Source organism: Microtus oregoni, unplaced genomic scaffold (genome assembly GCF_018167655.1).
Source record: "Microtus oregoni isolate MIOR12 unplaced genomic scaffold, Mior012 000056F_ref0000123, whole genome shotgun sequence".
NCBI lineage: Eukaryota > Metazoa > Chordata > Mammalia > Rodentia > Cricetidae > Microtus > Microtus oregoni.
This window is the reverse complement of record NW_024543832.1, coordinates 5,222,465-5,244,191: the sequence shown is the minus strand read 5'-3', so window position 1 is coordinate 5,244,191 and position 21,727 is coordinate 5,222,465. Positions and strand designations below refer to the sequence as shown.

The window sequence follows — 21,727 nt, the reverse complement described above, 5'->3', positions numbered from 1 at the left end:
ATCCTGCAGGGAAGCATCCCTGTTACTAATGGCAACCTCGCTTCTCTTCCAAGCAGCATATGAGGGGTGTCAGAGTGAGGACTCAAGATCATCTCTGCAGATTGGGCTTGGAAGGAGGGTGGTGCTCCTCTCCATCTCAGGGTGGGAGACACTGTTACTGTCGAACTCAGTAACAGCTCTGTCGCAGCACTGGTCTGTCCCGCTGGGTGACCATGGCTGGCTTCAGTCCTCAGTGCTATTGGCTTGTGTCGTGACTTTGTGTTTCCTCAGGACTCGGAACAAAGTGATCACTCCAGGGACTTTCCGAGGGTTCTCGCTAGAAATCAGACCCAACCATGCGGACACCTTGGACCCTGCATATAAGCCTGGCCGCTCAGATTGCCTCATGGACATGATGGCAGGCTGGCCCCCAAATCTAGGACTGCCTCACAGATTTTTTCAGAAGAAAAGGCAGCCAGGAGTGCCTGGCATGGCTAGTACCTATTACATGCTGGAAACTCCCAAGATGCTGGGAAAACTCACAGCAGCACCTCTTCTCTTCCCAGGAGGAATTCCCAGGCCCATCATCTTCCGTGTGGCGAGGCAGTAGCAGGAAATAAATGTGACAAGGTGTGGTTAGGCAGCAGAATGCTCGCAATGTTCCCCTCCTGGGGGTGGGGGTGGGTGGGCGATGGTAGCTATTTTACCCCTGTTGTGAAAGGACCATGTGACAGAAACGAGAAAAAGTTCTTTTGTTTCTACAGAGGATGAGAACCTAGATTCATCCCAGGCTAATGTGGTTTGATAGACCAAGACCCACCAAAAGATTTCTGTTTACATTCCCAAAATTACTTTGCCTAACAGAAAGCAGAAAGCAGTTTGGAGAAAACTATGTCCAAATTCCCTAAATAATTGTTTAAAATGATTGCTTACATTTAAAGTGGGATATACTATAGAGATTTGCATTGTATGGATCTTGGTTTATTAATAAAAATTTAAGATCAGTTTTCTTATATGTATATTTCTGCTCTTGATTAAGGTATTATGTTTATGCAGCTCATTTAAAAATGTAATGTATAACTAAGAAATACAGGTTAATAGATAGTCATCTATAAAAGTCAAGCTTGTAGTCATATTAGGTTTTCTAGATGTACAAAGATATATTTCAGATGGATAGATATTCTTCAGATCTTTCAAACACTACAAAGTATGGCATTTAAAATGTTTAAGAACTTGGGACATGACAATGGGACACATGTGCTCCTGGAAGCACCAATCTTCTTCAAGAGAATGATTGGCATCAAAGAGGCTCCTTATGGAGTTTGTTAGTCATTTGGGTAAAAATCTGCTCTTGCCTGGACTGCTTGATGTTATGCTGTATAAACTGGACATGCAGGACCCACAGAGAGAGGACGGCTGAACTTGCCTAAAGGTGAGATGATCTTTTGGGGTTCCTGCTTCATGAAAGAGACTACAAGACATTCTGCAGGACACAAAAGAAACTGATAGACAAACTTCCAATAGAGGTAAACAGTCTTTGAAATTTTCTGCCTCATGGGAAAGTCTACTGGATTCTATGGGCCTATAAGCTGAAGATGGATGCCTCAATGGTACAGAAGGACTTTGGGTCACTGTCCAGGCAGTGAGCTGTCTCTGTCAATTCTAGAGTTTTAAAAGTTGCTTACAGTGCACTTCCTGTTTACTTAGGTAATATTATATCCTTCTGGAGTCTTTGATGGAGTAAAAAAAATAGATAGTTATAATTATAGTTTAAATTCCTTAGTTATAATAAAAGATAAAGTAAATATAAATATTGTAACTGTAAATCTTGCTTAATTCCTGTTTTGTTATATGTAATTTTACTATGTTAAAGTTAAAACCTTCCTTTTCATTTAGACAGAAAAGGGAAAATGGTGTAGAAGGTCCTTCTGTATATGTGTTGTTTTTATTGATTAATGAATAAAGAAGCTACCTTGGCCTGTGATAGGGCAGAGTAGAGCTAGGTGGAAAAACTAAAATGAATTCTGGGATAAAGAAAGTGGAGTTGCCACCAGAAGAGATAGATACAAGTTGTCAGCTGGAACCTTGCTAGTAGGCTATGAACCTCATGGTAAAATATAAAATAATAAACATGGATTAACCAAATATATAAGAGCTAGCTAACAATACTCTTAAGTGATTGGCCAAGCAGTAATTTAAATAGTCCAATTTCTAAGTGGTTATTTCAAGTCTGGGCAGCGGGGAACAAACAAGCAGCTCCCCTGCCTACACCGATGGGTCAATGCAAAGGGCCAAGGAGCCTCAGAGCTTACTCTGGGACTGCTGTGAAGAAAGTGGCCCTGGGCTCACAAAGCTAGACTTAGGGAACCCTACCAACTCTTGGGAGACCCAGGCCCTAGAATAGGGGTGGGTAATTGGGAACCATAGCAGGGGTAAAATGTATTCCCTGTTCCTCTAAAGTAAACACAAGTCACCATCAGAGAGACAAAACCAAGAACTAAGGAAGCCCTGAGTCCAGCAGGAGTCTAAGTGTGTTCCCCAGAGGCACTGTGTTACACACCTTGGTTCTGACTCTGCACCATTTTAGGTGGAGGTTTTCATCCTACCTGAAAACTACCTAATAACCACACGAGACTTATTTTATTTACAGACTTATTATTAATTATAAATGATCAGCTGATAGCTTAGGCTTGTTACTAACTAGGTCTTTGAACTTAAATCAACCTATATCTTTTATCTATGTTCTACCACATTGTGGTACCCTTTTCAGCATGTCATGTTCATCTGCTTCCTCTGCATCTGGCTGGTGACTCGGCCCTCTTTCCCAGCATTCTCTCTTGGGCTCTCCCACCTAGCCTCTTCCTGCCAAGCTATTAGCCAGTCAGCTCTTTATTAACGATGAGAGCAACACATTTTCTCCGTGTATGAAAGATTATTCCACAGCACCCATCTGTCAAGTCAGGTGTGCTTTTCCTGTGTGTGGAAGGACAACTGCCTGTTCTGTTTAGGTAAGAGAAAATCCAGCTGCCTCCACACTGCAGGATCCCTAGAATTGTTTCAAGTAACTTCTAAAGGAAAGTAGAGATTGCTTATTGGAGATCATTGAATAGGACCCAAAGCTGAGACTGCTGCCCTGAAGTCCATCCTACGGCTAGGTCACTGGGCTAGGATCACAAATTCCATTTTGAGGTTTGTTGACTTGAAAGAGCACAGGATTCTGTCTCTTGTGAACCTAGTTCCTCTACTCCGTCCTTCTAACTGGAACCAGAGGAAGTCAGGAAGGAAACTGGCTCTGCCCTCTCTTCTACTTCCTCCCAGATCTGAAGCTCAGGGCTGCCTGCTTTTATTGCCCACACAGCACTTGATTTCAGGAAGACCCTAATGTGGAAGTCCCCAAGGATGAGGTGACAATGCCAGGGCTGAGATAGAAAAGGGCAAGTGTTTCTGCTCCCAGCTGCTGTCACAGAACACTGTCCCTTGTACCTTCCTCCTATTTCCCCCATTGTACAGATGGGTTAATTCCTGGTAACTCGCAATCAATTGGGCTTTAACCAAAGGAAATGGCCTTCATATCATTTATCTTTGTTCACACAAAGACAAGACATTGCACAGATACACACGTCATCCATCAGATCCTGCAAAGCTGGTAAGACTTGTCAACAGTCTAAGGTAGAGGTTTTCAACCTGTGGCTCATAACCACTTTGGGGGCTGAACAACCTTTTCACAGGGGTCCTCTGAGACTATCAGAAAAGGTATTCATATAACAATTCATAACAGTAGCAAAATTACAGTTATGAAGTAGCATTGAAAATAATTTTATGGTTGGGGGATCATCACAACATGAGGAACTATGTTAAAGGGTTGCAGCATTAGGAATACTGAGAACCACTGGTCTAAGGTGAAGTGAAGTCCACTGAGAAGTGTCTAGGAAGACTGTATAGTCAGTCAGGCTAAATTCTGCTGAGTAACAAATAATCGCTAATCTCAGTGGCTTCTAATGGCAATGTTATCTATTTTTCTCGAGGTACTTCTAAGTTGGATCTCTGTTCCATTTTTGCCTTAGCTCCAAGACCCAGACTGGACATTTTCACCTGCAGCAGTGTGGAGCTCCTAGTGGAGTCGATACAGAAAGCACGGGTTTCCTGAGAACGTCAAACAAACTGCCTGGGTCATTCCTGCTTTTCACTACACACAAGACACCTGGCCATCCCAGAGTTCAACATTTCCATGGGAGGGGATGCTGCACGCCACAGGCCATTTTGAATTGGACAGACAACTGCCCCACTTTCCTTGAACACCATCAGAGCCCTCCGCAGCCCACCGTGCATCTCCTCCATCCTGGCAGAGGAATCCCTAGGTCTGGTACTTCTCTTCATTCCTAGTTAACTCAAGGAGAGTGGGGTGTTGGCAGGGTCTATGGGACTCTCCAAGGCTCAAATTAAGCCCTGAGGCCATGTCCAGCAGGTGGTATTGAGTCTCGGGGTGTTTAGGTGTAGTAGCAGGGTAGGTGGCTGGGTTCCTGCAGCTCTTCACTTACCTGTATCTCTTTCAGAGAGAACACTTGAGCTCTAGACAGAGCACCAGATGCTGCTGGAACACAGGCCCATGGACGCACGAAAGAGGAGTCCAGTTTGAGTGGTATGTTTAACATAGTCTTATATTTGGAAAAGCAGCTTAAAAAACACTTGAAAATACAAGATAAGGTAATGGTTACTCATATAAGTTTTAACCTTATATTGCTTGGCCATTTTTACATATAAATTATTGCTTCCTACTTTGATAAATACACAGCACATATACACAGAGGCAGAAAGCAAACACTGTCAATGGCAGTCTGGTAATTCAACAAATGTTTCATATTTACCAGCTCTTAGAACGGTGGAAAACTACGAGGTGTAGTCCCTGAGAAGTTAGGTAGATGCCCGGACCGTGGGCTTTCTATTGTCTACTGGTTCTCACGAGCTGACAATGTTGCAGCAGTCCTGAGCAAGAGTCCTTGCTCTGATCACTGATTTCATCCTGGTATTTAACAACAGTGGAATATGAATACAATAAATAGGCTATGCAAATAAATATCACTCTGCTAAAAATGCTTAGTATATACAGCTTTGCTTTATACAGTAGTACAATTCATCTGACTTTTTGGCAATTTTTCAAAATGTGTTTTCTCTAGAGCAAAACTGGCCCACTGAGTAAGGAGCAGGCTGAAATTTCAAGGACACGTCTCTGAAGTGGGAAGGAAATCCCATGCTGGACAGCTGCAGTGGCCCTGGTCGTCTGAACACTGATGATTTTGCCCAGTTCTGAGAAGCTTGGGTGGGTTGTGCTGTTCAGATCAGGGTTTGCAGTCCATGTGCCGTCTGTGGCAAACCCACAGGGCTGGGACTTCGCAGCGTCAAGGGACAGCTCCAGGACCAGAAGTCTACATAAGCAGTCACCTGCCCACACCGCTTATGGCTCACTCAGGCGAGTGTGCACCTATGAAGTAGGAGGCGCGAGACTTTATTCTTGTGCCTCTAAGGTCAAGGCATGTGCCACACTGCTTGTTTGTAGATATCGGAGTAGGAAAAGGAATGTATTCTCAATGCAATTAAGGATACTAGAAAAGAGAGGATGTGGGTTATACTATGTGCTACTATAACTGTTTGGCAATTATACAGACTCAAAGTGAATTTCAAATCCATAGGCTAGGGAGCATCTGCAAATGTGTTTGTATTTGGAAAGTTGGTGACTTTCCCTAGATGAACTTGTGTTCTGCCTCCTGTGCTAACTAGCAAGTGCGGTTGCCTTGCAGGAATGGACTCCAGAGATCCACAGGATCCCTAGAAGGCTGTGCTCTGAGGAAGAAGCCCAGCATCACTCACTGGGGAAGATCCCAGTTACACAGGATTTGGAGAGGGACCGGAGAGCTATGTAATCTAAAGGAAAACTGGAAGAGACCCTAGTTCACATCCAGGGAGATCAATACTGATTCTGGGGAGGCCCAGGGGGAAGCTCTAGAGAAGGAACCAGGTCACCCCACACATGGAATACTGCTGATTCCTGGGCACACCTATCACAGTGCTCAGTTGCTGTAGGAAGGGCTTCCTGTGGAACATATAGGGTCTGACAATTTTTGAATATTCTTTCACTTTAGATTTAAAATTCTGCAAACCTTCTGAGGTCCCTGAATCTGCCGCCTGAGAAATTCCTGGACAAGGGTGTTAAGGTTAAAGATTTAGAGATTTTAGATATTCAGAAGACTGGATGGCAAAACAAATCCCACCTGACTTTTGCTTTGGAGGGAATAGCAGCCTCACCTGCAGGATTCTCTGAGTGTGCTCAGCATGCTGCAGGTATGGCTTCCACAGCCTAGCTGACCTGAGGCCTGGACATACAGTGTTCTATTAGAACAGATCTTCACATCCAGTGAGTCCTGAGGTTCTGCTTAAAGCAGCATAGAGCTGACGTCATACATTAGGTTAGAACGGAGACAAGACCAAACGGCCTGGTGTGATCTCACTAGCCAAATCCTGGCTGCTAGCTTGGCGGAAGAAAGGTATCTGTGCTGCCAGTCTGTGCTGTTCTCAGAGACTGCCAGGGCTTTGTGGGTGCTTGTGCTTGCTTAGACATCAAGAGAGCCTGCTTCCCTGCCTCTGTGGCTCTGGTCTCGTCCACTGGTTCTCAGCCCTGTAAAACATTTTCTCAGTGAACTCAGTTGGAGTGTGTCTAAAACACCCTGCAAGTTTCTAGGACTAACATTCTACATGCTGGTTTAGATGCAATCCCTTTGAAATCTCTACCCAGGATTTTTCCATATAGTCCCTTTTATCAGTACTTCAGGCCCACTGTGGTCCCAAGACCAGAAAAGCAATCAGGAGACAAGGGGCACAGTGTAGTCTCAGTTATGAGTAAGCAGGTCTGTGCGGACACTGAGCAGGCAGCCCCTCGGGGGTGTGAGGAGTGTACCCACACTCATGACTGGAAACGTGGACCTGCTGCACCAGATGGGGGCTTGCACCCAGTGAAGTGAACAGCTAGCACGAGGCAGCCTTGTTTTAACCACGCGCTCTTCCTTCCTCGAGGATTCAGGGAAATTCTCTAACCAGTCCTTGAGAATTCTCAGAGGTCTTATTTGGTATATGAGGCCTGATTTGTTAAAAACAAGGAATGAGAAGGAAATGGGTAAATTGCAGAAAGGCTCTGGCTATTCTTGGGAAATGGACTCCGGGGCTTCCGACTCTCCAATTAGGTCAGATTTTAGGCATTTCTGGGTACTTTTCAATTCCTGAAAGACTGGTAATGCCAACTGTTAAGCTATCTATATGCAGCTTCACTTCCATCCCTCACAGGCTGACATGCTGCATCCTGTGGGCAGGGATGCCACACACCAAGGCTGCATCAGGCACAGGACTGCAGAAACTGGCGACCCTGCGATCTCAGTAAGCGGACACCGAGCACCATGATCTTGGCCCCATGTTTCTCTGAAAATCATGTTGAGCTCAACAACAACAAAAATACACGTACAGTAAGTTTCCAGAAACTGAACAATGCCAAATACCTCACTGAATGAGAAACTCGGTCTACCTCGCTTACAGGAATGCATCAGTAGTACGGAAACTAGTTTCATCTGTGCCTATGTTGGTAAATGATTGTGGATGCAAAGAAGGGTGTGCCAGGCATTTCTTATTTGCACAGCAGGACACGCCTCCCAGGGTGATGTCCAGTTTCTAGCTGCGGGAGCCTCTCCTCCTGGGCATCTGGAGATGCTCTCACTGTCTTCAGATGCTCCCGGTCTCTTAATGGCTCCTAGGCAGTAAGGTGATGCGGGCAGAATGGCAGTCCTCCCTGCTACACACAATCTTACTGGCTGCTATATATCAAGACATGTTTTCTCTTAATGCTGCCACGCCATTAAGCTGAGACTTGGGCTGGATTGAAATCACCATCATAAGAAAGACCCTGTTCCAAGGATGCTCCGACTCCTTCCATCTTCTCGCTGAGGTGGGGAGAGGGGGTACTCTCCGCATCTGGTAGCTGGCATCGCTTTCCGAAAGCCTTTCCTGCACTTGTCTCATGGTAGCTGCTAGAACTCAGCAAGCTCTTTTCTCACAGGAAGCAGCATGCTGAACGGAGACCTTCCCTTTGCGTTAAGTGCTGTAGTCACAGGACGGATGGACGTGGCTCAGGCCCGGGGCAGCTCAGGCCCGGGGCTCCAGCCTGTGAGAGAGCTCGAACAGGGCCTGCTGGCTGTCGATGACATACAGGTGGTTGACATAGGACTTCAGCTCGTGCTGCTCCTTTGGAGACATGTCACCTCCTAGTTTTTTAGAGGGAAAACAAACAATCAATGGAGTGGGAGCAGTGGTACTACTAATGCAGTAAAGCCTCGCGAAGGGTTAGGTTAGTTCTACAAGTGGCAACCTGGTTCCCAGAGATGAACCACTTCAGATCATATCAGGCAGGCTGACTGGCAAGGCATCCTCAGTATATAACTAATAGACTAAAGTCATGCTATCACCCCTTTACAGATGAGGAAACTTAGCGGTCAGCAAGTACATGGCCTAACCACAGGATGCGAACCAGGTCCAGTGGTTCCTACGCACCCCTCCTCTGTGGTTTCTTATCTCAGCTTAGAACTGTTTGGAATCAGAATCTGAACGCAATAGCTTACTAAGTTATTTACTTCTCTCTACTTCTTTCTATTTTAGATTCTAAAATCTCTTTGTTGTCCTTATTTTTTGGAGTGGGAAAAAAAAAGAAAGAAGAGATAGCACAGAACAGAACCTCAAGAATGGGTATAGGAATGAGCTAAAGTCTACCCAGGAGGATAGGCAATCTGAAGAGGTAAAAGAATCAGAAGGCCACAAGAGAGACTGTACTGAGCATGTATGGGCATGCTTTCCAGGGACAGCTCTGGTAAGGATCCTGATGTAGGTGCATGGACAAGACCACAGAGAAAAAACAAACAGAAAAGAACCCACGTTAGAGAAGAGGAGGACTGGCAGGGAGGGCATGGAGAGTCTCAGAGGAAGTGTGCCTGTAAAAGAGCATTTACTGCAGCTGTGAAAACAGCCGCTCCCTCTTCTATGAAGAATGTGTTTAGTAAGGAAATAATTTAGGAGCCGTCCACCACAGGCGCTTTCTAACTCTTGGACTTCCTGGCCTCAGCGAATAAACACTGGAAGTTCAGCATTGGAACCTGTAAGCTGTTATTCTAGAATGCCTTCCGGAAGACATGGGGAAATTGTTTGGTAAATGCTTTCTGGCTGTACAGGTAAGTTTGTAAACAGCAAGCATTCAAAAGATATCACGACGAACATTCCCAACAATCACACTGATCCCTGCACGGTGCTCCACAGTGCACAGCTGTTTGGAGTGATGCTTTCTTACTTTATCCCACATGTTAACACTGTTGATGAGGTTCCTTAAAGGAAACTGTTAAAGGAGGTAAGATAATTTAGTCTCAGCCTAATTTTCGGGACACACACCTGACAGCTAAATTTCTCCTTTACTTTGTGCTATGCAGAGTCCTGGAGGAAACCTGTGGAAGGGTCAGGCCTCTTACCCGTACTGGGAACACACAAAACCTTCTACTCCTTGATGGATCAGACTGGCAGTTTCAGAATTAGCTAAATATTTGCTGATCACTTTGGAAGCAAAGACCAATAAGAAAAATCTGCATGCAAACTCACGAGTGAAGCCACAGGTGTCTGCAGGGCCCTTTGCGGCAACAGTGCGCCTTTGGTCCTTACTGCACTGTGTTTGCGGACTTAGTGAGAACTAACGCAGTGCATATACCAAGCGGTATTAACTGAATATTTAGAAAATTAGGCCCTGTATTCTGTAATTCTCGTTCTCCACTTCATAACACATATAGGAAGCTCAGTTCCTAGTTGGATTTGCTGGGGTATACTATTGACAGCCATGAGCAGTACACTATAGAATAAGCGTTGAAGGCTTGCATAGCAATTAGGAGTACTTTCTTTGGTAGGGAGGGGCTCTGGTTCTCTAAATATGCAGTATTTGTGAAATAAATTGCAATAAAGATATATTACTTAAGGTCTACTTCCACCATCTTTGATTTATAACCATTGAAGTGTTTTTTTATTTCATGTATATGTATGCGTGCCTCAGTGTGTGTATGTATGTGCACCAGAGTGTGCAGGAGCCTTCAGACATCCGTTAAGTGTCGAATAACCTGGAGCTGGAGTTACAGAAGGCTGTGTTACCACGTGGGTGCTGGGAACTGAACCATGGTCCTCTGCAAGCACAGCAAGTGCTCTTAACTCCCAGAGGTCTGTCTGCAGTCCTCCTCACACACTTTCTCTCCCTCTGTAGACCAGGCTGACCTCAAACTCACAGAGATCCGCCTGCCTTTGCCTCCTGAGTGCTGGGATTAAAGGGGTGTGCCACCATACCTTGCTATCTCTCTCTTTTTAAAAATTACTATTTCTGTACTAAGACTCAGCAGAGGGCAAAGCTGGGCAGGGAAGCCAGGACTGCATGGGTTAGTTTTCTAAGCCTTGGCTCTGGGCTCTGCACCTACAGGGCTAAGGATGCCTGTTCCCTAGGGTGAGTAGGATTCTGCCATCCAGGTAAAAGCTCTTGCTACTTAGCAAAGGCAGTTTCCCCCCTTCCTGCAAAATGCTAACACCATTTAAATACAAGGTAGATTATCCAGAATTGGGAAAATATCACTGCATATGTAGTCTCAAAGGGGATTCTACAAAAGTGCTCAGAAAAGAAAGACTTTTTCAGCTGAGAAGAAGTTTGGATTGAAAAGAATAAAAACAGTGGAAGGCTACTTCAGGCACTGCAATAAACCACACAGCTATTCCAGAAATGTCCTCAAGCAAGGAAGCTGGAGGCAGGGCTGTGCTGCTAAACTCATCAGTAAGTCTGGGGGACTGGGCAAGCAAAAGGGGAAAGGGGATGGGTGGGTGGGTGGGCGGGTGAATGTCTGTCTAAAGTCAATTCGGACAGTGCAGACTTGCTTGCACAAGGGGGCAGTGCCGTGCCACATCCCAAACATGGAGGGAAGGAACACAGTGAAAATCTAGAATATAAAGACATCATGTACTTATGCATACACTTCGTAATCTGTTTAAATTTAGGGTCCTAAGTGTTTCTTAAATGGTGACAGCATCACTGAGTATGCATTGTACCCTGACTTCAGGTACTCACCAAACTGGTTACTTCTGCAGTGTCTCAGGGTCCGGACCGTGTCTGCAATCATGTGCTGGAAGACAGAAGAGGGAGCACAGCAAGGGTCACCTACTGAAACAGCAGTGTCTGCAGGGGCAGGTGGTAACCTTCTCCTGGGGGGGTATAAAGCGGAGTTCATCTTGGAGCTGGGCATGATTTTAATTGAGTATATTAAGCTTGGATTATTCAAGAATATTGAGTTTGTGTCAGCAAAAGCAGTGGCTCCCAAAGAGTGGAGGTATTCTGGACCTTAGAAGAACATGCTATCTCCACTGCCCCCAATTTCCTGCCCATGTTTGCTTGAAGGTGAGTTGTTGTCTTGTCTTCATGAAGCCTTTCTGAAACCTCCCTTCTGAGGAGAATAGCATACGCTCACTGATTTTCTGTTCCTGTCACTGCTGGGACCTTTACCATCCTCCTAAGCAGGCAGCACCAGAAGACTGCACACTCAGGACACAGGCTCACGTGCGTGCCACTGCCCCAGTGACGGGGCTGGGGACTCAAACCCAGGGACTCCTGAGTGCTCAGCTGGCAGCTCCACTAACTGAACCACATCTATGGGCTCACATTCATGTCCTGGATGGACGCACAAAGTTTTCTTTGTGCTGAAATAATGATAGGAAGTGACATACTCACAAAAGAAAAGTGATAACATCGCATTTTACAAAATTCATTCTGTTTCTAACTTATATTTCCTTCCTGTCTTTAGTATTCTACTTTAATTTCTTTCCTTTAGTTTCTCACTGATCTCTAGACTAAACTTATCTGAACTACACAGCTTTGGGGGAGGAGACCAAGCTTAGGCCTTGTGCATACTAGATAAGTACTGTACTACTGAGCTACCACAGCCCGGAGTGTCTCACTGCTTGCCCAGGCTGGCCTAGAACTCCCAACCTTCCCGCCTCAGCCTCCTGAGTAGCCAGGGTTCCAGACCTACACCACCAGACCTGGACAGGATCCCTTCACCTCGCACTGTGTCCCTCCAATAGTCTTTAGCTCACTCCACTATTTCCACTTTTTCATAATGGTGGGAAACAGAGTTTTTGTGGAAGAGCTAACCTCTGCTATGGATAGTTTTTTCTAGAGAGTATTATAACACAGTTGTCATAGTAAGGCCTATTCTCTGGAGGATGACAGTTCCTTCTACAGAGTATTATGACACAGTTGTCATAGTAGGGCCTGTTCTCTGGAGAATGACGGAACTCCTTACTTTGTTTCAAACCAAAATCCAAATATTTCATTACTTCAGGATCAATACCATTTGTTATCTGGTCCTCCAAGCACCGTCTTCACAACCTGCCTGCCCTAGTCAGACACAGGAGCATCCACAGACGACAAACAGTGGATCAAATAATGCTAATGCTGAACATTTTAATTCTCACTTAAAATCGAACAGAACGGCAGAAATGCTACTTGAATCCGACAACCTGATTGAGTTTTCCTGGCTGTAGTTGGGCTCATTCGATGCGTCTCCATGGTGGGTAATTCAGTGGGGCAGCCAGGTGGCATTTGAAGAGGAAATGGGACCTGACTCACGTCTGTGTGAATGCTTTGTTAATTTCCTTCCCCAAATTTGACCCCAGTTCCCAGGACAGAGTTTCCGTTGTTTGAGCCTGTGGCATCACACCGATGGCTATCCTGTGCCATTTGTTCAGCTCCTGAAAGGCTGGCGCTGACATGAGGCTCAAGGCTGTGAGTCCTGATTCCCACCTCTGGGCTTTCTGACAGGATGTGGGGTGGACACAGTCAAGGATCATACTCATAATATTGGGGACAAAAAGAAAAGGGTAGAACCCTCCGCTCCTCTGACATTTCATAGTTTGAGGTAGAAGCATTCAGAGCTGCTGAGGAACAACAGGCGTCTTAGTGTGCTTCCCGAGCACTTCCGGGTCTGCGTGTGGTCTGACCGAATGTGCTGGCCTGTGTCGGCCAGACAAGGAGCACACTCGGACTTATCTGCTGACTGGCCAACGTTGACATCCACCATGAGAAACTGGCTGCTCATCCTAATTTACTTAGGTCCCATTGGTTCATTACTGTGAAAGATGATCCTGTCTTAGCTTCAGTGAATCTTGTCCTCTGCTAAGAGACGTTCTCTAAGAATATTGTCTACATGAAGATGGTCTAGCTCATGAGTGGAACGCTGGCCTAAGTCAAATTGATTTTTGGCTAGGTGGTGGTAGCACATGCCTTTAATCCCAGCACTAGGGAGGTAGAGGCAAGCTGATCTCTGAGTTCGAGGCCAGCCTGGTCTACAAAGTGAGTTCCAGGACAGCTAGGACTGTAACATAGAGAAACCCTGTCTTAAAAAAATGGAAAGAAAAAACCTGAGTTTTGTCTTTCTGAAAATAATTCTAATCTCATCTGTCTTCCCCACATAGGAGGACACAAGGCATGCGGAGCTGGGGGAGCCACTTGCTCTTCAGGTGGTCTGAGGGCCGGACCATCATTGCTGTAGTCTCCTCTCTTTAGAAATGACATACAAGGGCCCGGGGGAGCGGCTCAGTGGGCAGGAACATTTGCAGTGCAAGCATGAGGGCTTGAATTCAACTCTCCAGAACCCACACAAGGAGCTTGTCATGGCTATGCGTGTGCCTGTAAGCTAGCACCATGGGAAACCAGGAGAAGAGACAGGAGGATAGCTCGGACTTGCTGGTCACCAGCATAGCTCTAGGTTCAGTGAAAGACTCTCTCATGGTTAGGAAGTGTTAGAGCAGGACGGACACACACACACACACACGCGCGCGCGCGCAAGGAATGATGTGCCAGTGTACATCTGATGGCCAAGGGTCTGCCGTGTTTGCTCACTTATTTGAGGCAGCATCTTGCACTATCACCTAGACTGGCCTGGAACTCACTATGAACCTCAGGTGGATCTTGAGCCAGTGACAACCCTCGACCTCACTTCCTGAGTGCTGGGACTATAGACTCATGCTCAGCTTCTATGTTATTTTCTTAAACTTTCTTACAGATACAGTGAAGTCTGTAGTGAAGTATTTATACCTTATCTCAGTCCCTGCTTTGGGGCTCTACGGAATCGCTGGCGGGAAAGCAAAAAGGCCAGACAATAAGAGGAGAAGTGGAAAGAGTGTTTGAAGCGTCCCATGGCTCTGTCCATTTGAGCCTGAACAGAACTGTTCTTCCACTGCTTTGACATTATCTGAGAAGAAACGGCACAAGGAATGTAGCCAGGCCACTGCTGGCTTTAGGTGAAGGTCAACTCCTAGTCTGCTCATAGGAGGCAACAGTTTTTAAGGAGCACAGTGGCTTTCCTGCATCTGTGAGAGCCGAAAATGCCTTGAACCCAGAGACTTCCAGGCTGGACGACCGACTATGTCCCATATCTTCATATATGCCCTACAACGCTCCTCCGGTGATTTGAAACAGACACATTCGACAGGAGACAAAGTAAATTCTGACCAACAGCTTCCTATTCCCGTGATTATTTATAAATACCAAACACTGAGAAGAAGTTGCTTAGGCTGAGGATTCTAGTGATTGACACTTTGGTTGCTAATGGGCATGCTGGGGTCCTCAGGGAACCACAGAACAGTACGAAACAAGATGAAAATCCCTACACATTCCATTGCTGGTCATGTTGGCTTCATTATAGCTTTTGAAATACCTAAGCTCCAATTCTACAATATGCAGGGCAAAAAGAGAGAGAGACCTGAAAACAAAACATGTCTCCATCTCAGCTCTCAAAAATAACTAGCCATGAAGCCATCATCTTCAGAGTTCTAAAGGCTATTATAGAGCGAGGGAGGAGGATGTCTCTCTTTGCAGACACTGGTAGTCTGGGTTTGGGGTGGTGGGGAGGAGCTGACTTCACCCTTCCTGTGGGTCGCCAACCTTGACATCCTGGGAACCATGGGGACTAGGGCAGAGCAGTAATAAAGCAAGGTCAGAACCAGACATCATTCGGAGACTCCAGTCTGAATGCTCTTCAAACAGTGCAGGATATGGTTGGGGCCTCAACCTCAAGTGATCGTCTCTGAAGCCTGACTCCAGTCTCATGGGCAGCTGGGATGGTTCCAAAAGAGCTCGTGCAAATTCATTGTCAGCACTGAGAAGTTCAGTCAAAGGTCAGCATCTCTAGAGAGGAGTGCTGGGGTCACCTTTGACCATGATGGACTATTTCATCTATGACACTAAAGGTCATCTGTCAGAAAAGTGCCTTCCTCTGGTCACTGGGCTGTCTGTGTGGGACACTGTATGGGGCACCCACTCAGGCCCACTGAGGATAACCCTGCAATTGTCCTGGCAGCATGGTTAGGGAGAAGCCTCCCAAGAAGGCACACAAGAGGCCTGGCCAGGTCCCTGCAGCCATCAGCAGGGAGGTCCTGCAGCAGAGGCCAACAAGGAGGAGGCTGATGTAGGTGGGTCTTTCTATGTGTTACTTTCATTGGTTAATTAATAAAGAAAACTGCTTGGCCTGATAGGTCAGAACATAGGTAGGCGGAGTAGACCGAACAGAAGGCTGGGAAGAAAGCAATGAGGCAGATGCCATGAGTCAGCCACCAGGTCAGACATGCTGAATCTTTCCTGGTAAGCCACCACCTCATGGTACTACACAGATTATTAGAAATGGGTTAATCAAGATATGAGAGTTAGCCAAGAAAATACTAGATATAATGGGCCAGGCAGTGTTTAAAATAATACAATTTGTGTGTTGTTATTTCCGGGGCTAAGCTAGCCGCATGGGAGCCGGGCGAGATGAAAAGCAGGCCTGCTCACCTCATCACTACAGGAGGCCTTTCCCTCACCTGTCGAACCCACAAATCTCAGGCGCACATCAAAATTCGGGGTTCGAGAAGACAGACACATCTACCTGGGGACTTTCTTGCTCACTGTCTCAAGATGGCTTACACTGGGGCATCAAGAGAGGCCTGTGCAGCAATTGCCCTCTCACATGGGACCTGCTCCTGACAGCAGCCTCTCATGTGGGGACTGCTCCTGACAGACAGCACCTTCTCATGTGGGGACTGCTCCTGACAGACAGCAGCCTCTCATGCCTTTGTGCCTGGTTCCATAGGTTTACCACTGATGCTAAGCTAATGACACACTAGTTCCAAGAATAAAAGGCATATTCCCAGTCTTGCCAGCCTAGTGGTGACACTGTCACATATGCAGCAGAGACCCGGGGGTGCTCAGGAAAGGCAAGCATGCATTTCCCTTACAGAGAGAAAAAAGGAGAAGTCGTGAAGTTTACATACCAGCTTTTCAAAGTTGACGAGATTATCCAAGAATGTTTTATTTCCTTCATGAATAAACGTTACATCTGAAAGTTAAAAAAACAGCTAGATCAAATATACTATTAGGAGGAGATCAAGAAACAACCAATTGTTTAGAAACAGTGCACTGTATGATTTTTGTCTTCAATGTTTTGGAATTGTGCCACATATGCGACAAGTTGGCTTGAAACTAAGCCTGTATAACACCTGAAATGGAAGTTTAGGGCAGCGCAGCCTCCCTAGAACAGTTTGCATTCCCAGTGCAGAGCGGATTCTCACGTGGGCTGTCAGCTAATGTTTGATTGGTCCGCTATGTCTCCAGGTAAAAAGACTGAGCAGAAAATAAATGAATATTCATAAGCAACAAGGATTTGATATTTACATATTTGTATAAAAACTCCTCTTAGCCAGTGTAAATGGGACCTGCTTTAGTTAAAACAGTTTAGATTCAGATTCCCAAGTTTACATTAAAAACAAAGAAATGAAAAAGTTTGGTGTTCAAAGCCCATGTATCAGAAGTGATTTGACTGGTAGAGACAGCATCGTCGATGAAGAGAAAACAAGAAAGGTAGTGGAATGGATTGCTTTTGGAGACAAGAAAGTTAAATTTGTTTGAGACTACAAGACCTGAAGTGAGCGAGGAGCTGGGGTGCAGTTGGGGTGCAGTTCAGTGGCTGGGTCTGTGTCTAGTGTAAGGGCTTGGGTCTTACCCATTTCTCCAAAGAAGTGGCTGAGGATGTTAAAAGAAAACCTGTTTTTGTTGGGAAGAGTGACTCCTCAGGACATAAAGATATGAAGCCGGGAGGTGGTGGCACACACTTTTAATCCTAGCACTCAGGAGCCAGAGACAGGCGAATCACTGTGAGTTCAAAGCCAGCGTGGCCTAAAGAACGAGTTCCAGGACAGGATCCAAAGCTACACAGAAAAACCCTGTCTCGGAAACTAACAAACAAAACAATACAACAACAACAAACAAGAGAGATAAAGATTTGGGAATGAGACTATTAAGCTAGCATCTCAGGCTCTGAGAATTTTTGCCATACAAAAATGGAGAAGACTGTATGATGGAACCTTAGCGTCCCCACAGACAAGGATTGCAGTACACGTTATTCAACTTAAAGGACATGAAAATACCCCTGCTGTCATCAACAACCGACCAAAACCACCAAAAATAGAAACAGGTTCAGTCAAAGCTGTTGATACAGGTGCTGCCAAAACTTGACTACAACACTGCGAGCTTGTGTTCCCAAGGCCACCAGCAGGCCACACACACCTGTCCCCAAGGTGACCCTTGCATACATTACAGCTTGCTGTGGGAACATGAGCTTTCTATCCTTTGCAGGTTTAACTGAACAATATCTTGCTATCTTTTGTGGTTTCACTGCTACAACACAAGATTGCAAAAGAGCAGTTTGCCGCGTCAGCTTTTACATCTTATACACAGCAAATACACTCTGCACTCACTTGGCCGCCATGAAACACAGCCTAGCAGCTCGGCCTCACACTTCAGACCACAGGCTCCGCTTAGCTGCTGGTGCCCCCTGGCCCCACCCCATGCTGGAAAGGATGGTGATGTCCAGTGACAATATTATCAGGCACGGCTTCGGGTGTTTTACATGGACTAACCACTTACTTCTCACAAGGCTTTCTAAGGTGGTTGTAGGAAGCATGCAGAGAAACGAGGGCTCAGGAGACAGCCACAGCTAAATCATGCTCATGCCATGCGGCAGAGCTAGGAATCAGTGGGAGGGAGGGTCCTTCAGACATGGGCAACGGGCTATGAAAGGGTTGAGGTCTCCCACTTCCAGCTCTAATTCACCTGCTGAGCTTCTGCCATATCAGCTGCTGTTCTCCACATCCTTTCCTGAATGTCTTCCTACTTGGCTTCCTTCTTCCCGTTAGGGTCTCAGGACTTGTGGAAGGCAGCAGGGGGATAGTGCACTCAGGAGTGTGAGTGTGTGCGAGAGTGTATACATATGACAGTGTGCGCATGAATGTATGTATATGTGTGCGTGAGTGTGTGAGAGTGTATGTATGAGTGTGTGAGAGTGTGTGTATATGAGTGTGTGAGAGTGTGTGTATATGAGTGTGTGAGAGTGTATATGAGTATGTGTGAGAGTGTGTGTGAGAGTGTGTGTATATGAGTGTGTGTGTGTGTATATGAGTGTGTGAGAGTGTGTGTGAGAGTGTGTATATGAGTGTGTGTGTATATGAGTGTGTGAGAGTGTGTGTATATGAGTGTGTGTGTGTATATGAGTGTGTGAGAGTGTGTGTATATGAGTGTGTGAGAGTGTGTGTATATGAGTGTGTGAGTGTGTGTGTATATGAGTGTGTGAGAGTGTGTGTATATGAGTGTGTGAGTGTGTGTGTGAGAGTGTGAGAGTGTGTGTATGAGTGTGTGAGAGTGTGTGTATATGCGTGTGTGAGAGTGTGTATGAGTGTGTGAGAGTGTGTGTGTATATGAGTGTGTGAGAGTGTGTATATGAGTGTGTGAGAGTGTGTGTGAGTGTGTGTATATGAGTGTGTGAGTGTGTGTGTATATGAGTGTGTGAGAGTGTGTGTGAGTGTGTGTGTATATGAGTGTGTGTGAGTGTGTGTGTATATGAGTGTGTGAGAGTGTGTGTGAGTGTGTGTGTATATGAGTGTGTGAGAGTGTGTGTGAGTGTGTGTGTATATGAGTGTGTGAGTGTGTGTGTATATGAGTGTGTGAGAGTGTGTGTGAGTGTGTGTGTATATGAGTGTGTGTGAGTGTGTGTGAGTGTGTGTGTATATGAGTGTGTGAGAGTGTGTGTGAGAGTGTGTGTGAGAGTGTGTGTGTGAGTGTGTGTGAGAGTGTGTGTATATGAGTGTGTGTGAGTGTGTGTGTATATGAGTGTGTGAGAGTGTGTGTATATGAGTGTGTGAGAGTGTGTGTGTGTGTATATGAGTGTGTGTGAGTGTGTGTGAGTGTGTGTGTATGTGAGTGTGTGAGAGTGTGTGAGAGTGTGTGTGAGAGTGTGTGTATATGAGTGTGTGAGAGTGTGTGTGAGTGTGTGTGTATATGAGTGTGTGAGAGTGTGTGAGAGTGTGTGAGAGTGTGTGTGAGAGTGTGTGAGAGTGTGTGTGTGAGTGTGTGTGAGAGTGTGTGTATATGAGTGTGTGTGAGTGTGTGCACATGCTAGTGTGGGCTCCAGGAAACTAAAGTACAGACAGGACTGGTGAACAGAAAGTGGAGGAGGTGACAAGGGGACACAGTCTGGCACAAGGAGAAGAAAGGCTTTAGCAGCTGAAGGGTTCTCACCGGGACAGGAGCCATGGGAGGTCTAACCCTTCCCGCATACACAGGCACACAGGCCCTGAGTTCAACCTCTTCCCATTTTCTAATTGAAAGCCAGTTGAGTTAGAAGGTAGACATGAGAGGAAGAGTTGTCATGAAATATTAAGCGAGTTCTTCTAAGACTGAGTGAATGTGGTTTCAACAGAAAAGAAGGAAATTTGTCTTGCTGCCATCAAATGGTGCAAACTTATCAGAGCAGAAAGCTGCATGCATGCTCAGGTGAGTGGGTGCCTTGGCTTCAGGGGATGTCGGAAGCACGAGGGGGCAGGACTCTTCCCAGGTTAAAGGGACACTAGATTTGAAGACAGTGCCTTACAAGCATTTAACGTTTCTAGTTTTCTAACTCAAATCAGTTCCTTTCCCTCATATTTTCTCCTGTTCCCATTTGTGCCTAAATAATTCCAGGAGTTCTTTCGCGCCTGTTGCCACTCCCCCTCCAGCTGAAGGTTCTGCACTTTGTGATGACACCTATGAGCCTGCATAGATGTATCTTAATGCAAGTAAGAGCAATAAAGAAGACAGTAATGAAACCTTTAAACTCTGACTTTGGCATTTCAACCTCTCCTTATGCTGCCCACTTGATTCTTAGCCCTGCACAAATTATGCTGTGCATCCCCCAACTGCCCTCAGAACTGACATGGTTCACACGAACTGTGTGTCCTCTACAGGAGAGGACTCAGTGGTGTATGGAGCTGTTCGGTAACTTCCCAGCTAGGACCCACTTCTCGGCGACAAGGAGTGTTCATGAGATGCGCAGCTTCTGTGGAAAGACAGGATCTCACCCTGTGCACTGCTGTCTCTGAAACACGGATGTAAACAAACTAGGCCTTTGGGCTCTGTATGCTACCTTTATTCCTGTTTACCTATGCCATGGTACTAAAGAAAACAATACCGGGCTTAGGAACAGCAGGGTATAGATATACAGGTTTCAAGAGACAATGCTTTGACACTGCTCAACTACAATCATACATTGTAGACATTTGAAAAAACAACTGGGTATTTAAAAACCAATTTCATGCAAATATAGAAGCTCTTTTCAATATTAAAGTATTAACTGAGAGTTCCATTGTTTCTGCTATAGGTAGAAAAGACAATTCTAGAAGGCGACATTGCACACCATAACAGATAGTAAATCATTACCTTTAAGCAATAAGGGCATGAAAGGGATTTTTGGTGGCTTCATCTTTTTGAATGCATCCCTGTAGGCTTTGTGATTTAGGGAAGGATCCTGCCAACCAAGCAGATCACAGAGAAAGAAAAATCAATGCACTATAGAAGCAATTCTCAATCTATAGCTGCTGTACAATTTGAACATGATTAGATATGGCAAGCTTCTTCCGAAGAATGAGGCGGATAAAGGTTTACTCAGAGGATAAATCCATTAATTAGGGCAGGCAATTTAGGTAATGCTTAGAATTCAAGGTATCGGTTTACAATAACGGAAGATGACTATAAGAGACGGCCACCTTTTGATTGCCCTGTCATTTTCCTCAAATAGTTCTTCAAGTGCAGCTGCCTCTGCATGAGCTCTAGCGTGAGGTAAACTCAAAGTCTTTTGTTAAGTACACCACAAAGAGAAACTGCCCTCAGAACACAAAGACAATGCCAAATTCTAAAAACAAGCTACAGATCTTGTATATAAATCTAAGAAACAATAAGTAAAGGAGGAAAGGTTAATGCAGAGCACACTGAATTACTCACCAAATTTATACCAACTACTTTCAGGCTGTGGAATGAAAAATGCCTTGTGAAACAATCATGTGGATTTCCAGGGAGAGGAGGCAGCTTGAACGGGCACCATGCTTCAGTCTCAGCCACACCTACCATCTGTTTGTTTACCTATCATCTACCATCTACCTACCTACTTACCATCTACCTATCATTTAGTCTTCAAATTATAAATTAAAACATCTTTGGAATTTTATCATTTCTCTTCTTCCCTTTCTTCCATCCAGCCCCTCTCTTGAAACTGCCCCCGTCCTCTCCCAAACTCATGGCTTCTTCTCCTTC

The 21,727-nt window shown here is 45.5% G+C and overlaps 1 protein-coding gene across 2 annotated transcripts in view; it reads right to left on the bottom strand.

Annotated features, from left to right (window-relative positions):
* Positions 1–7,742: 7,742 nt before the first annotated feature.
* The window catches only part of Rapgef5 (Rap guanine nucleotide exchange factor 5), a 253,743-nt gene continuing 239,758 nt past the window's right edge, over positions 7,743–21,727 (bottom strand). Inside the window, exons 23-26 of one of the 2 annotated variants that reach the window (XM_041638782.1) lie at positions 20,858–20,945; positions 16,384–16,448; positions 11,147–11,201; positions 7,743–8,279 (exon numbers count right to left, since the gene is read on the bottom strand). In XM_041638782.1, coding sequence (XP_041494716.1) covers positions 8,161–8,279; positions 11,147–11,201; positions 16,384–16,448; positions 20,858–20,945 — 327 coding nt within the window. In that variant the 3' untranslated portion in view covers positions 7,743–8,160. The remainder of the gene's footprint in view (positions 8,280–11,146; positions 11,202–16,383; positions 16,449–20,857; positions 20,946–21,727) is intronic. The other variant, XM_041638784.1, reaches the window with a different exon arrangement.